This window comes from Pseudochaenichthys georgianus, chromosome 12, assembly GCF_902827115.2.
Source record: "Pseudochaenichthys georgianus chromosome 12, fPseGeo1.2, whole genome shotgun sequence".
Classification (NCBI taxonomy): domain Eukaryota; kingdom Metazoa; phylum Chordata; class Actinopteri; order Perciformes; family Channichthyidae; genus Pseudochaenichthys; species Pseudochaenichthys georgianus.
In genome coordinates, this window is record NC_047514.1 from 6,467,332 (window position 1) to 6,484,933 (window position 17,602).

Here is a 17,602-nt window from a genome sequence, read left to right on the forward strand (position 1 = left end):
CAAAATGTGATCAATCTAATATGTTTGCTGATGATTAACTTCCTTATGGATTCAGTAATAATCACACAATAATAGTGCCTTACTATAAGCTCCTGGCCTCATAAATAAGGCCCGGGACCCCCACTGACACTGACTCAATATTATGTGCGTTCTGTTAACATACATAATGTGAACCACCTCTCATATTAAAGCACTTTGAGCACCAGGATGTTAAATAACATGTATTATTATTATAATAATATTACTTATATTATATTCTGCAAACCTTGCACAACACTGTGTAAGATCATTCCACTTTAAACTTTACATTTTCCAGCTATTCCACCTTAACTGCTATTAAGGTTGGTCTACCTGCATGTGCCATCCGACCTCTGCAGCTCATTCAGAATGCAGCGGCTCGTCTGGTCTTCAACCTTCCAAAATGTTCCCACACCACGCCGCTCCTCCGCTCCCTCCACTGGCTTCCGGTAACTGCTAGAATCCACTTCAAGACACTGGTACTTGCGTACCATGCTGCGAATGGATCTGGCCCTTCCTACATCCAGGACATGGTTAAACCTTACACCCCAGCACGTGCACTACGCTCTGCATCAGCCAAACGACTCGCTGCACCCTCGCTGCGAGGGGGACCCAAGTTCCCATCAGCAAAAACACGTGGGTTTGCTATCCTGGCTCCAAAATGGTAGAATGAGCTCCCCATTGACATCAGGACGGCAGAAAGCTTACACACCTTCCGGCGCAGACTGAAAACTCATCTCTTTCGACTCCACTTCGAGCGATAGAATGACTAACAAAGAACTGCTAACAGAGCACTTATATACTAATAAAGGACTGGCTTATCTAAAGCCAGTTGAGTAGCACTTGAAACGATTGGCTCTTTGAAACCTGATGTTCTTATATGATTCTGTTTTCTTCAAGGTTGTGTCTTCCTGGTCGAATGTACTTATTGTAAGTCGCTTTGGATAAAAGCGTCAGCTAAATGCAATGTAATGTAATATACTGTAACATTTATTTTTTTATAGTAATTTTTCACATTCGTATTGTACTTTACAATTCTTGTAAACATTTATTTTTATTTTAAAATAGTTATTCCAGCTATTCCACTTTAAAGTCTCAAACTGCACATACTGCACATAAACTGCCCTGTATTTTTATTTTGAGAGTCATTTCTCATATTCGTATTATACTTACTTTGTGTATATTTCATACTAACAAATGTCAAAATACTGAAATAAATATGCCTTTAAAGCATTTTAAAATGTCTCACAAATGAATTTTTCTTACTGTGTATGCTGCATTTGAACCAAAACAAATTGCTTGTGTGTGTTGAACATACTTGGCAATACATTCTGATCCTTGGATTCCTTTCTACTTCTCTCGCTGTTTCACCGTCATCTATCCACTTCTTTCTTCCCCTCCTCCTCCTTCCATCTCTCTCAACCCATCCTCCCATCTTTCTCCCTCTGATCGCTGCCCTGCCCCACTGTAGCTCTCAGGGGGATCGGGGGGAGGGAGGGGGGGGCTCCGGCATCAGTAAGCCCATCAGAGGGAGACTTCATGTGAAGCATCTCTTTTGATCAGCGCAGTCGCCACATTAGCATGTACCGCTGCGCTCTGAGTAAGCTACCTGCCTGCCAGCGCCTGCCGACCCACCAGGAGCCTCGCCCAGGTGAGACACAGAAGATGCTCGGAGCTCGTCTTCAATCTGAAACCTCGAATGAACGCCGGCTGATGATAACACGCTTGCGATCTAACTTGCAGAGACGGACAAAAGCCTCGCCGTACATCTGTAATGTTCTGAGAGGTACATGAACGCACCTTGTGAAACCCTGAGTGATACAAATCGACTGATGGTGTTGATCCAATGCTGAGACTTCTCTTGGGACTTCACACCTCAAAGAGAGAGGTTCGTGAAAACACTGTGTACATGCTTTTCAGCGACAACAAACTGAAACATAAAAAAACAAAAGGTCCTTTTTGAAGTCGCACAAAGGTAGCTTGTTTGTGTTTGAATTGTTGGCTCTTTCATGCTATACTCGAGGTAAAAACGTAGAGGTTATTTGTCGGGATTAGATTTAAAGTCTGAAGAAAGTGGAGGAACTTTGATTTCCGGTGTTTAATGAGGGGTTGTGTTTGGCCCTGGAATGGGTCTGAGTCTAGGTCCACAGCCGGGTGCCCTCTCACTCCTGTGCCACTTAATTAGCCCGCACAAATGGAGGAGTTGGTCACATGGGCCCAATTATGCCCCGCTATAAAGTCTGCAAAGGGCTCTCAACGTGCATTACTACAGGAGTATTTACGTGGCTGCCGCACCGGGGTTAGGAGACTTTGAAGATGCAGAGAGCAGGACGAAGAAGAAGTGAAAAGAAGGAGAAAAAAAACGAGTGAAATGAAAGGAGGGGACCCTTAAATTCCAGGGAATTTTTCCAGATGTTGCACAAATATTCTACTGAGGCAATCCAGATGTGCTAGCTCTGTTTCTTCCCTCCTTCTGCTCGCCATTTCAGGGACTTCTCTTTCTGCAAGCCCCCTCTACCTCCCAACAGCCCCTCCACATCAGTGTTCACTGATAGTGCCTTTTAAGTGAGGGCTTTAATAGCCCCCAGGGCGCCTTAGCATCCACTAGGATCCTGTAATAAACATCCACTCTCATTTTCTACTGCCCATGTGTGTGTATGAGAGTGTGTGTGTGTGTGTGTGTGAGAGTGTGTGTTGGAGAGAGAGAGATTACTCGCCTTGTTTTATCGCTCTTTGGATCAATTAACAATTAACTGTGTTACTAACAATAGCTGCGCTGATTTGATGAGGGAAAAAAGCCATGCATATACGATGGCTCAGTCCCAGTCGGGAGGACCCAGGTTTGAAGGCGTGTCCTCCCCAATTTGATATATAATATTGTCTTCTCCTCTCCTTTAAAAATATATATAAAAAGGGGTTGCTGCTTTTATCTATTTTGTATTAGTAGTAAAGAAAAAAAAAATCTCTTTTTTTTTTAATTCTATATCAATTTTGAAGACGCCATCTTGGACTCTGAGAATTAAAAGGCAATTATTTTTCTTCTATTTTATGGACTAGAATTCCGTTTATATAGTGGCCCTTTCATATATGTGTCTATTATTAGTTAAGTTAACATTTGATTTTCTTTAGATTCTAAATCAATTGTGAAGATGTCACTATGAGAACCTAAAGCCATGTTTCACTACTTTATAGACTTCATTTCAGAAGAATCTTTAGTTGCTTCACCAGTTTTGATCACCACTAATCACACATATGGAATCTAGACCAAGGGGGAATGATGCAGGATATAGAAAAAGGGAAAAGAATAAGAGAAGACAGACAAAGAAACAGCACACCCAATGCCAACAACATTATCTCCAGCATGCACACGCAGTGAAGCAAAACCCAAATGAAAACAACATGCTTCCTGCTTCCTTTTTTTTTGCAAGCCTCAACAATGATCCTGTTTTGTTTTCCATCACTTCTGCCTCGTCCTCACCTCTCCCACAGAGTATGACCCAGCCACAACCCCTGACCCCCCCAGCCACCCCACCTCTCTCCCAGACAGTGCACTGCTTCTCAGCTGCTTAAACTCTGCGCTGCTGCAGATACACCGCCACATGAATCAGTGTGCCGGGGGGACTCCCCACCCACACCACCGGCGGCTCAGAAAATACATGTTGTGCCATCGGATGGTTGTGCACATGGCACATAAAAGCGGACATGTGCAGGCTTGTATAGGACATGCTGACACATGCCCGAGCGTATACACATACCCCTTCTAACTCTCTAAAACCGTGCCTACTAGCGCTGAAACAATCGGTAAATGAAATCTCCAGGAGATCATTAAAATGCTAATCAACTTTCATCTTTGATTATTAAATCGTTGTTCATGCCATTTGCCAAGAAAGTGACTTTTACATTTGGTTTATATTAAAGCCTCTTTTGATGATGCACGTTTAAAAATATAAATAATTTTAATGTAAGAATTGCAAGCTTTAATTGTTTGTCTGTATTGTTCTTTAATTGTTATTATATATATTATATTATATATACTATTATTATATTTTTTGGATTAAAATTGTATTCCTCATTTTATTCTTTATTATTGTTTTCTTTAGTCATATTGTTGTTGTTTTATTTGGTTTAAAAATGTAAAAATTGGAGGACGTATTTCTTTCTGTATGTTGCTCTGCACGGGTTACAAAGCTGTTTTGTTGTTGATAAAAAAAGCAAAAAAACTACTTTTATGATGGGGGTTAAGCTCCTCAATTAATTGAATTATCATCTTTCTTCCTGCCATTAAATCAATTAAATGATAAATTGATTACAATCAAACAAACAATTCAATAATGAATCAGCCAGCTTCCGCCTTTACCGCCTCACACACAGAAACCCACACAGCTGCACACAGTCCTGCCAATAACGGCCGTTTTCCGCCAACAACTCAACGTTCAGATCAGTCGCGTTTAATCTGCAGCCTTCTCCTGTTTCCCACTCTGGGCTGAAACAGAAGAAAGCATCCTAAACGTGACACTTGAACTTGTCGGAGCCGTTTTTACGCAGGCACGCTGTCAGCACTTTGGTATGCAGAGCGCTGATGACAAAGACATGGCCGACACCTGCGCGCCTGCCTGTCTCTGTCTGTCTAGTTACTCAACTTTCTTCTCAGAAACAACACAAATGACAGACTTGTGCACATGCTACGGTGGCATCTGCGCTAAATTCATTCATCGAGTGAAAGAGGAAAGGAAAAGACACTGGAATGTAACCGCCATGTATGCAATCCCATTACTCTGAGTACATTGTCCTTAGGGGCACAATGCAGGGTTTTATACCTCTCATAAGCAGGTTTACAAATTCTATAACCAAAATAAAAGAACATTTAACCCAGTCAATGCTTAAGGCGCTTTCTGCATATACACAAATTTATGTGCGGCCTGGTATGCAGTTGCAACGCCTTCAACCGTAAAACTTTACAAAGGGTGGTGAACACACGACAATTATATATATTTATTGTACTGAATTAATACAAATTCAGTCTTAAATGTTTTCTATTATAATACTTCCATTGCCAAAACTGCGCTTTAGCCACTTTGCAAATGACAAATAAAGGCCTCCAATCTTTAATATTTTAATATCTGAAACTTTGATATCATGAATTTTGGTCTTGCCATGGTTAAGTTGGGTTCCATATGTATTGTTGTCTTATTATGTGGCCTTATTGCTTTGTATAACAAGGCTCTTTGTGGTTTTACTGCACACCCTGTCTGCAAAAGCTAATTTCCCTTAAGGGGCAATAAAACTCAAATAGATTGGATGTTGTGGGCACAGGAAGGGAGGGAACAGACGTCTATCTAAGCGCCGTCACTCGGTTACAAACGTCACTCAGATACATTTGACTTTCAGTTGTTTACATAGCTCAGTACGACATGTTCATCTACTATATCGAGACTGGTGGTGGCGAAGTCCATAGGGACTTGGCTTGGTAACTGGAAGGTCACCAGTTCAAGTCCCGGAAAGACCAAGTGCTACCGAGGTGTCCCTGAGCAAGGCACCGTTCCCTACACTGCTCCCCGGGCGCCGTACATAATGGCAGCCCACTGCTCCTAACACTAGCATGGGTCAAATGCAGAGAAACCGTTTCGTTACATGGTACCTGTACTGTGTAATGACAATAAGTTGAATCTATCTATCCAAGATGTTCCAATGTTGCCGGTGTTGTTTTTCCAGATACGAAGCCCCTCCCCCTCTGTGCTTAAACACCCTCCCGGCCGTTGAGAACATTCCTAAAACCAGACGGCCGCGGCAAGGTGTGTAACCATAGGTGGCAAAGCCCTCCAGACTTCCGTGCAGCAGACTTTCTGCATGTGTGCCTGTGTGTGCCTGTGTGTGCCTGTGTGTGCCTGTGTGTGCCTGTGTGTGTGTGTGCTGTGTGTGTGTGTGTGTGTGTGTGTGTGTGTGTGTGTGTGTGTGTGTGTGTGTGTGTGTGTGTGTGTGTGTGTGTGTGTGTGTGTGTGTGTGTGTGTGTGTGTGTGTGTGTGCGCGTGTGTGCTGAGGCAGAGGGGGCCACAGTCTGGGCGGATGTACGATCATGCTAGGCCTGGAGGCGTCAACAAAGAGTTAATCACTCCCTCTCAACTGCAGGCAGAGGAAAAACCCACAGAGGAACCCTGTTATCTTACAAATAATCTTTTTTTCTTTCATGCGTGGTAAATTGTGAATATACCGGTAATGTGAAAGTGAAAACTCCTTACGCGGATTGCTTTGTATCCATTTCTGAGATGACCCATGTCAATACTTTTATATCGGCTAACGTCCCTTGGTATCCTGCATCTTATCTGTCATTGCGAGTGTTTGTGGCTCCTGTAATGGATCTTCTGTTTATCATAATTGAAGTCGTAACCTCTTATCTTACAGGCTGGTTGAAAAGAGATACTTCGGAGAAGTTAAAACCGTGTAACGAGGCCTGTAACGATAATTGAGCTATTGACTTTTATTAAATGGTTAAGTTGAATAATCTATTCTGATTGGTCAATTTGGATATTCAGCTGTTGCAAGAACAACAAAAAGGCTGAAGAGAAAAAGACGTTAAAAGACACAGAGCGGGACAGGAAGTAAACACTGAAGGGAACATGGTATGAGCTCTGGCAGTGTTTAAAGATGAATTAATGGAAAATAAAATGACAGTGACAGAAAACCTCGATCAGTGCCGCCATCATTTGAAGTTACGTAGCTATCGCCGCAGTTCAAGCCGTTGTAACATGATACACGACTGGTATCATTTATCTTTTTTTGTCTGAATATCATAAAAGAAATAAAAGTTCCTTGCTCATCGAAAGGATGTACTTGCATTTCTATGCCATTATACTACAATGTTATGATACGAGTGGTGGTTCTTAAAATGAAAATAATACTGTTGGTTTGGACAATTTATCGTTCTGCAAAAGCAGATATTGTGAAAAGTATACAAATGCAGAAGGACGTGAAAGTGGAACAAAACCTTTTAATGCACTGCATATTCATAGCGTGATCTTAAAGGATCTTGAAATATAATCCTTGTCCTGAGGAGGGCAACACTGAAAGGGAAATAACAACGAACTCTAAAGGCAACATGCAAGAAAACTGAAGAAATCACTTTGATTGTGTAACGGTTATACTGCAATCAGATATTCAAGGCTACTGAACAACAGGACAGAGGATAATACAGATATGAGAACCTTAAACCTGGACAATCATATGGCGAACAAAACAGTAACCATAGAAACAGGACCACAATAAAAGGTAGCTACAGTACTGCATAAGTGTTGTCATTGGCAATGTAATAATTCTCTGCAGTTATGATTGCTATAACGGCCCAGGGTATTCATTGATCGCAGCTGTTGATGGCACCTAAACATTGGCCTTTTTAAATGTAAGTATAAAAACATCTTATATAATATTATTTTTAAATCCTAATGAAAAGCAGTTCACAAAGCATCTTAGCTAGAGCTCCTAAGGTGAAGAAGTGTTCAAAGTAGAGAAAAGGACTTTTGTTGAGCTTCTTAAGCAGGGAAGAAAATAGCTGCAGGAAGTGGATAAATTCAACAATTCAACAAATTGAATACGGGAAACTAAGAATCCACGGTATTTGTAGCTGATCTCATCAGAGCTGTGATTACATTACACATTTAATGAATCAAAAGTATGATATCATTAATGCCATTTTACAGTCTCTGGCTTATCAAAACATCTCTCCAGATAACCTTCTCTTGCTGTTCATGGATGAAATGGATCAAAACATGTCTTAAATCATCACGGTTAATCTGGTCAATGCTGGAAAAAGTGACAAATGTCATTATCACATCGGCTGTTTCCTGAAGATGAGTGTAAAAACATAACCTTAGAGAACTGAGTCATTAGCTATTATGAACTTGTGTTCTGTGCAACATGGGCCACTGTGTCTAATTATGTCCAAGAATACTTTAAATGATAGCTGTTCACATGTAAGTTAGTCTCTGGGTATAAAACCTTTCTGTGTGGCAATCGTCCGTATAGGCCAATCCCAACTCAGAGTTGAAGTTAAGTTATTTCTTCTTTAGAGAAATGGAAATGGGTTTTTCTTTCTCCGTGAAGAAGAAATAACAACACTTCAACTCCAAGTTGTGATTGGTCTTGGTATTTTGGTTGCATGAGGGCGGCTCACTGGGAACATATCTAATTTTCTTGCCATTAAAAAATGCTATCTGACTGGGGAAGGAAATATGGAGGACATCCAGAGTGCGTGTTGAGTGGAGAATTTATTTTAAAAATCTTCCATAAATTAAAAAACATTCAAGATTGACATCACCTTGATAATAATGCCAACGCTTCCATGTAACAGTGCAAGCCACAGCATTAGTAGAAACATCATGTATCTTGCTTTATCCAAACTGCTTTACTTTAATCTCAAAAACACTATTATGCGTTTCTGTAGCACACGTACATTCAGCATTTAATCATGGGTAGTGGCAGCTAGCAACTACTATGCCAAATATATACAGTCAATATACACAGGTGTACAAGAACATCACCTTCCCTCTGCTCCCAAAGCTCCAGCCTTCTGCTTACACACACACACACACACACACACACACACACACACACACACACACACACACACACACACACACACACACACACACACACACACACACACACACACACACACACACACACACACACACACACACACACACACACACACACACACACACACACACACACACACACACACACACACACACACACACACACACACACACACACACACACACACACACACACACACACACACACACACACACACACACACACACACACACACACACACACACACACACACACACACACACACACACACACACACACACACACACACACACACACACACACACACACACACACACACACACACACACACACACACACACACACACACAGTGATGGTAGTGGTGGTGGTGGAGGAGGATAAAGGCACATTGGGACACCACCTCTCATTCCCGGTGACCTCACAGAGAAACTGTGAAGGAGCAGCGAGACTCTTAATTACCTTGCTCTGTTCCTGCTGTGGTGGCCAGTGTTTACATGTACATACACACAGTGTGAGTGGGTGTAAAAGAAAGAGAGAGTGCTGTGTGTATACACCTGAATACACAGCTATACTTAAAACAACCCTGCAGTTGGAGCCCATGATTTCCTTCCTCTTCTTTCTCCGAGGGAACATCAAACGCAACACTCCGGCTTTTGATCATGCTCTATACACTGATGATATCGCCACCAGTGTAACAGATACATATTATTACAACACGTAAAGCGATGCTCCACTGTAGTTTAATCGGCGACCCATCATCCGGATGCGGGGAAATACTCTTTACTGTTGCTGCATTTTTCCATGTGCCTTCTTTAAGGGAAATCAATTATTTCTTTTTGTTTACATCTGCGGCTCTCATCGGGGCCAATTATAATTAGGACGAAATGTGGGCATAAAGGAAATATAATAATGACATGAAAGAGCATGGCGTATCTGAGATGTGCTCGATTCGTCATCCTTCTCCAGCAGCGAGTACTCATCAAAGCATGCACGCTCATAACTTAATAATTACAAAACACATCATAACCGCCAAACAGCCGAGATATTTTCCTGCATTACCCTGATCGTAGAAGAAGACATGACAGTTGTTTTTATTATTGAAAACATGCCAACTTGAGGATTGCGGAGGAGAGGAGAGGGTAGTTCTGTCCTCTGACAGCTACTGGTTTCTTTACGGTGCTTTAATTGAGTTATTTCCATCTCTTATAATGTCTATCTATCTCAGTGTTGCCCTTATTTCTCAGTCGTCTGCTCTATAGGAGCTGCTGGAGTAGGGCGCACCGACCTTCCTCTCATTGCGAATTATGAGTTTGATCTGTTCAAATCCCCACAGAGACTACATTTCCCACTTCAAAAAGAGTGGCTGTACGCACCCTGAATACTGCCAGCCCTCAGACAAGACATTCAGACACTCGGGAGGATCCGCAATACACCCGGAGACTAACGGTGCTCGCATAATTCAAAGATGTGCGCAACAACAACCAAGCTACTGCCAAAGCAAATTAGTGTGAGTGTAAATTACTGCCGATTGACTATCCCCAAGCAAAAAATGTTAAACAATCCTTGGATCTAGCTTTTTAGCAATCTGTGCTGTTGTATTTGCTGTAAAGTGTCTCTACTGTAGGCTATTTTTATTACAGCACTTTGCCTCGACCAAAAATCGTTTATAAATGTGCTATATAAATAAAACTTGATTTGATTTGATTTTTAAGAATGAGCAGTCAATTGTATTCTTTGTTTTATATTTTTGTAAATATTTTGGGATCAGATAACATTTTCATTAGATTTGATTTAGTGTAGAGAGTAGAGACAGAATTAAAACGGGGACACAGATGGGATGACATGCGGCAAATAGTCAGATAAAATTACAATTCATTATTACACTATTTTACTCATTTCTTTATGTCTTTAGTGTTTTATATGTTTCGCTATTGGCGGGGTTAGGGACTTGAGCTGTCCAATGCCAACAACTAGCTTTTGTGAATATGAGATGAAATCCTTTGAATTAGCAGTGATGTCACCTTGGCCATGTTCTTCTCTTTTACAAACTACTTGTACTATCCTTTGCTGCAACACCAATTTAAATTACTACAAATGACGGATCTAGATGCAGAGGGAATGATGCACGATTAAAAGAAAGGAAAGGAACAGATAGAAAGATTGACAAAAACGTATGAAAACTGCGACTGTCATTAAACACTTTTAACAAGAAAACCAACGCCAAAGGCAAATTCCTGAAGTGATCGAGCAGACGAGGAGCAGAGGTCAAAGTTTGAGGAGCAAAGTTCAGAGTGGCAGTTATCAATGAAGACCTCCTGCGAGCGAGGAGCGCCGTACACAAATAATTAACAAGCCTTTTAGTCGTGGCATGCTTCGAGATCCCCTTCTGGCGCTTTCTGATTCGTACGATGTTCAGCACATAAACAAGTGCAGAGGGGAGAGACTGAAGCCAACGCTCAATGCTTTATAATGATCAGCAGAGACATTATTCCATGAAGAAGAAAAAAAACACTACACTTGAGTGCAGTAAACTGTAATTAAAAAAACACACTCGCTGTGTTCGTAATTGGAGAGTACATCTTTTTTTTTTCTCTCGTACAGTTTGCTTTGGCAGGGGTGAGGGGTGGGAAAGTGGAGGGTGGGCACATGGAAGGCACATTTCCTTTGATTTGCTTGAGTAAAAGGCCTCGTGGCTGAGAATGGGAGAGAGAAAAAAAAGGAGAAAGGAGAGGGGGAGAGAGCTGTCACTTTAAGCCATTAAGTCTCGCTGTAAAACTCCTCCAATAAAAATGACAGCTGCAGCCCCCTTTTCTCAAAAGGGGAGCAAAAGCATCACATCAGGAACACAAAACTGGACGGCCGTAAAAAGACAAACTTGGCCAAATGCTTTCGGCGGTGTAATTCCACCAGCTCACTCCCACCACACACACCACTCCCGGCAACACACACACCCTCTCCCTGTAATACCTTTGTTCCTGAGTTACTGCCAGAAAAGGAATGTCTCTCTCCCACACACACACACACACCGCCATGAAACTCACTTTCTCATCAAAGACCATGAACTTCATTGATTCTGGGAGCGTCTGTCTGTCTGTGTGTGTGTCTGTCTGTCTGTGTGTCTGTCTGTGTGTGTGTCTGTCTGTGTGTCTGTCTGTGTGTGTGTGTATGCTGGGCATGTTCCCCCAAACAGAAGGCACATCACACCTCTTTAGCGGGTGGCAAAAGTAACTGTTCAATATAGTAAATTAGTGGCAAAACATCAACAAAGAAAGTCTTGTAGCTTAAATTGCATCAAACAAATGTGAATCAGTGATCATGAGAGAAAAACTGGTTTTCTAATAAGTTGTGCATGTCACTCTTTAACAAAGATCTTCGGAATGCAACATGTTTCAATCATACATTTATGTTTAAATGACGGCTGTACAATTGTAGTCATGTGTTGTGAATTTGTCTCTGACAGCTTTACGATCAAAACAATCCTTAGCTCCCTCAATTGGATAAGGTTAAATTCAATAAAAGCCAGAAATGTGATCTTTCAACTGGGGAAATGTCATATTGCCTGCATAACAATCAACCAAATAAATTCCAATTTGACTGATTTACAGGCTTTTCTCCTCAAATTAAAAAACTCTGCTTTTCTTTCCTTAGTAACACTGTTTATTCCACTGACACTGTTATGATCCGCCTCATATTGCTCTGACAGGAGGACACATTCTCCTTTCAATGTCATCCCTTCAGTCTTCATAGCTTTATGTCAGAAATGAAGGCCGCACATCACCATACAGTCCTGAGCATAACCGTGCCAAAGGGTGGCGGGGTGGGGGGTGTCGTCATTACGTCCAACAATAGATCCATAATTGTAAAACGTACCCACTGACATTTCAAACAGTTGCATGTCAGAATTTCTAATGCAGCAAGACATATGATTACACTGAGTGAGCGGCTAATCGATACGTTCAAGGACTCTGCAGATAGCGGCGTCCTTGAAGTGGCAATTACCAATCAGCACTCAAAGTGGACCTTTAAGTTTAAATATAAATGGAGATTTAAGGGCTCACAGATTATGCGATGAAAAAGCTGCTGACACAGCATGTTGCATAGCTGGGAGGGAAAGATGAGATCCAACACTGCTGGAAGAAAGTGTTCCTCGTCATTTAAAACAATTAAGTGTTGAGCCTTTCACCAACCACAGATAAGGCTGCTGTCAAGTGTCCGCATGAGCTACTCTGGTGTACATTTAGTCCGAGTGAAACTTGAATCACTTTCGGCGCGGACATACAATACGTTGCACCTGTAATAACAGCCCGTCAGTGTGTGTAGTGAGTATTTCTGGGAAGCCACATAAAGGGCGTTGTGGGGCGACGGTGTCAGCGAGCATGGCCCAGTAACAGAAGAAGAAAGCCGGCCCCGGCGTCTCAGAAGTCCCAGTGAATCTCCACGGTGCATATAGGCAGCTGATGATACGTGTCGAGGTGTAATGTGACGCCCTCATGAAAGAAAAGCAGACACAATAACAGGGTCGGCCTGCAGCTCTGTACTGTATCTGTGCTGCAGGGGAGAAGGGTCTGCTCTGTTCACTTTGACAAACTCACAGTAGCAGCTCGGCATTAATAATTTACAGTGTGGTGTGCTCGTGTGTGACACTGTGTGTTTAAAGTGGAATTTGAAAGGAGCCCTTAACAAAAATTCGATTTGGCAAATAAGATGAACGGTTGCAAAACAGTCATTCATATGTTATGCAGATTATTGTTGAACTTTCACTGGAAATTCAAACATGTTACCATTTGATAATGTGGCAGATGTGTAAATGCCCCATTTTTGCTGTAAGTCTTTACTTTTTGGGAAAGTAGGCATGAAAAATGAATGTCAAAGTTCCTGCCCCCCTCCTAAACATGTCAAATCACCAAATAAGTCATAGCTTGTGACTTTTCGTAGTTACATTGATTATTTGTATCCACACAAAGCTCAGAAACTACACCACTGTGTGACCTGTTTTTGACTTAATCTTTAGTTTTAAGAGAGAAACTCAGACTGTCCTCAACAAGTCAAGCAGCTTCATTTGAGCACAATTTTATAGACATTTATTTTGCTACTTGAGCACATTTTCAAACAACTTGGCAACACATGCAAGGACAAACGGAAGTAAGTTAAACAAAGTCACGTGAAAGACAACAAAAAGCTTTAAAAAGGCGTCCATACATATCTTTAACATTAAGCAACGTTGTAGCATACCAGGTGACTAAACCTCATACAACTTGCACACGGCACTAAATCTAGCTTAAACATGCTAAAAAAACTATTTAAAAAAGGCAACTGCTCGTACAAGTTCAAACTGTTTTTTCTGCAATTGTGTTTACATCAAGTCCCTCTCGAAAGCAAATGCTGACACACACAACTGTATCTCGGTTTGCACGTTTCCTCACGGGAGCTACGTATATTAAAATAAAGTTTTAAACAAAGTTAATGCGACTATGACATTTAACTGCAGCGCACGCGAGGTATGCGCACAGCTTAGATGTCACTCCGCATCAAAGCGATATGTCATCACCTCAAATATCAAAATTAGAACATGCAACATAAAGGGCAAGTATCTGCTTTTAATTAAATAAAATAAAGAAATGGAAACAATATTCAGTAAAGCTCGTTAACCGCTCCAAACATGTTGAAAACATTTGGCAACTCGCTTCTGTCAACATTGAAAAAGAGGCACCACAGAAGAAGAAGAAAAACTGCGCTAAAACACGTTTCACACCATCAAAAACAGAACAAGTTATTAAACAAACAAACTGACCCAATGACAGGAACGGTTTGGTTTCCATGTCTGTCTGGTAGGTTAGCTCATGCCAGCTGAGACGACCGCGTTTGGGAGTTTCTCACAGACGGCTGCTCGAGCACACCGGACCGGGCTGCTGCTGCTGCTTCTCTCCGCCTCTTCAAGTAGACCGTGCACGAAGCGGTAAAAAGTGACAGGTCGATGTGTGATAAGTCTCAATAGATAACCTAATGTGTCTACCTCTGTTTGCTCACTCAGCTACTGCGCTATCGCTCCTCTCCTCTCACTCTCATGCCCCGGTGTGTACAACAACTCCAACTACTGGATATGCACTGCAAAAGGGACCTGTGCAGGGGGTACTCCCACCAACGTATGCCGAGCTGCAGCGACGCCACATAGACTCGTCATGAAATTAACCACGCAAAATGATTAAAATATAAACACGCATTGCATTTCCTCATACATATTACAAGTCTACAGATGTCCTCAAAGTATTGGTTGTTGTAGCCTACCTTATGTGTAGCAGAAGCTAGGCTACTTATTCTTTTCACTGCTTATCTCCTGTTATTTTAACCTGGTCACATCTGTTGAAGCAGGGCTGTTAGCTCTCTAGATAGATGTTTCAACTGTATTTTCACCACTGTAGCAATTGGCCTATATCTCTAAAAGCTCATAGAAGCTGGTGTCAAATTCACATATGAAACTCACGTCTAACTGGAGACCTGATTGGAGAAGTATAGAAATATATCTAATATATATATATAATTGAAAAACCAAGAATGTGATATGAAGTTGTGCCAACATATTTGCAATTTAGTTTAACAGATTAAACAGATTCAGATGTATCATCAAAAAAAAGATGGGGGCTTGTCTTTGTGGTGTCTCACATACATTAATCTTTCCTAAGCAGGGTAGAAACAATTTGTTTACAATCTTGTCACCAGATTTACAGTAAGACTAAAGCATAACCCATTCCTAACAATAATGTTGGGTAATACAGAGAAAAAGGTAATCCAACACGAGAAAGTTGCACAAGCTAAAACGTTAAACAGTTTCATTTTCAAGTCCCCACTCTACATCTGCTAATACTTACTAAATTCATACGGTGATCTGCCAACATTGCACAAAAAAGAGATATGATTTTTTTTGCAGAGGGATAAAAGTTTGGTTGCAGATTCACATAAGCCCCCCCCGGCTATAGCTTCACGGCACGCTCGATTTGCATAAATCTCCCTGCATTAGATGCTGTATGAGATCTCTGTCATTGTTCTTGCTGCTATATTTTTTCTACACATGAAAGTTTATGTCTAACTCAAGCCACACCCATCTTGCATACACAGAAAAAGGCACATTTTTCAAAAGAAGGAACAAATGTCCCATCTTTGGCTGAGATTGAAGGAGAGAACATATGCAGGCTTTACATTTTTGCCCCATAGCCTACTGTAAAATCCCCTATGCAGTGCATTATGGTAGAAGTGTAGGGTTTTTCTGTACATACGCTTCCTGCAGCCATCCTCCAGGCCCTTGTGATGAGCTTGCTCCTATTAAGCATTTGAAGGTGTTCGCCACATTTGTACTGAGGCGAGATACATAATTAATGCAATGCATGGCATATCAAAGATCAAAGGCAGTTGTGCGGAAAAAATAGTAAAGTTAGGTCTGACTGGGCACTGTTTCAAGGTGTGTAAGAGAGAGTGTGTGTTGTATGTCTGCAGATGTGGGAGGAGAGAAAAAACAGGGCAGCAGCCAGCAGATTATTCTACTCAAGGCCTCGCTTTTGTGCAAATGTGTCCTTCATCTATCTTCCAAGTAAACAATCAATCATCAGACAGTGTCGTGTTAGCATGGGGATGTTAAGTGACTTAATTGACTGGTAAATGCTCAGTAGATAGGGAGGGAGGAAAGGAGGGAGGGAAGAGCACCGAATGGACATTTTGCCTCTGGCCTTCACTCTGTAATAGAAGTCAGACAGAACAGTCTTTTTTAAACACCTCGATCAAGCCGTTTCTCTAATCTACACCCGGCTATTTAATCCTCAACTTGGACCATGATTAATAGCGTTCTGACCCTTCACCCCCATCCATATAAATCCTCTGGAGGCTGTTTTGGCTCCTCTCAACACCTCACTCCTCTGCAAGAGGAGGACTCGAAGTCTACTTAACTCTTAATTGCAATATCTCTTGGCTCGGTTCTCTTTCTTCTTTCTCTTTAGCCATGTTTTTCTCCGCTCTATGCTACGTATGGGCCCCAGGGGATGGTAGACCACCGTTACGATATACACTCTCTGCTATGGTTGCTTTGACAGCCAGCCTGCTCCTCTTTCACCCTCTCTTAAAATGGGTGATAAATGAGACAAGGGCCTTTTGGTCTCCTTTGTACTTTGACCATTCACAACAAGCTCATCCATAAAAGCGATTATGGCCTCTTTCAGCGGCAATGACAATGCTGCCCAATCCAGAGGAATGTACGGATAAATGTACACCTCAATGTTTTTCCCATTCGTTATTTGACCAATACAATGTCAAAATTGTGGAAAATGCTCATTAGCATTATGTTATAGGTGGTGTCTTCAAATCTCTTGTTTTGTCTAGAAAATGGTCCAGAGCTCGAGATATTAAATTCAAAGTGATAAAAAACAGAAGAATGATATTACCTAAAACCATGACTTGATTATCTACTTCTACTTATACATCTCTGGAATACATTTTTCGGATTTAAAGTCAAGCAAAATCTCTACAAAATAGAATATAACTTTTTCAGGAAGGTTATCAGACACATTGTCGATTTGGTATAAGGAAATTCAATTTCTCTGTTTTGTTTGTCTTTATTGATTCCACTCAAATGTGGACACGACTGAGGTCCAAGGAAGAAGGTGTGCTACGAAGAACACAAAAGCCTGTGAGATCATTAGGGCGTTTGCTGAGGTGTTCAGCATTGTTCACCCCAAGGGGAAAGTCTTGATCGTCACAGTCCCGGGTTCACATTCCTTAACCCCAGGGTCAGGGCTTTTGTCTGAGGATAGCACTGAGGCAACTTCCCTTGCGGAAATCAGTAAGAGCTGACACACTGAACGCTGAGGAGACCCACACAGAAGCAGGAAGAGGGACCACCACACACACAGAAGCACGCACATGGTCATAAATGTGGCTGTTGTGTCTAGAAAATGAGAAAACTGTCAAAAGCACCATGCCAGTGTTTGAGGCTTTAGTGCCTTGAATACA

General features: G+C 41.6%; 1 protein-coding gene across 2 annotated transcripts in view; it reads right to left on the reverse strand.

Moving 5' to 3' along the window:
• Window positions 1–14,697, reverse strand: part of rxraa (retinoid X receptor, alpha a) — a 107,792-nt gene extending 93,095 nt beyond the window's left edge. For both annotated transcript variants that reach the window (XM_071204965.1, XM_071204964.1), the window contains exon 1: window positions 14,400–14,697. In XM_071204965.1, coding sequence (XP_071061066.1) covers window positions 14,400–14,427 — 28 coding nt within the window. In that variant the 5' untranslated portion in view covers window positions 14,428–14,697. The remainder of the gene's footprint in view (window positions 1–14,399) is intronic.
• Between the last annotated feature and the right edge of the window lie 2,905 nt (window positions 14,698–17,602).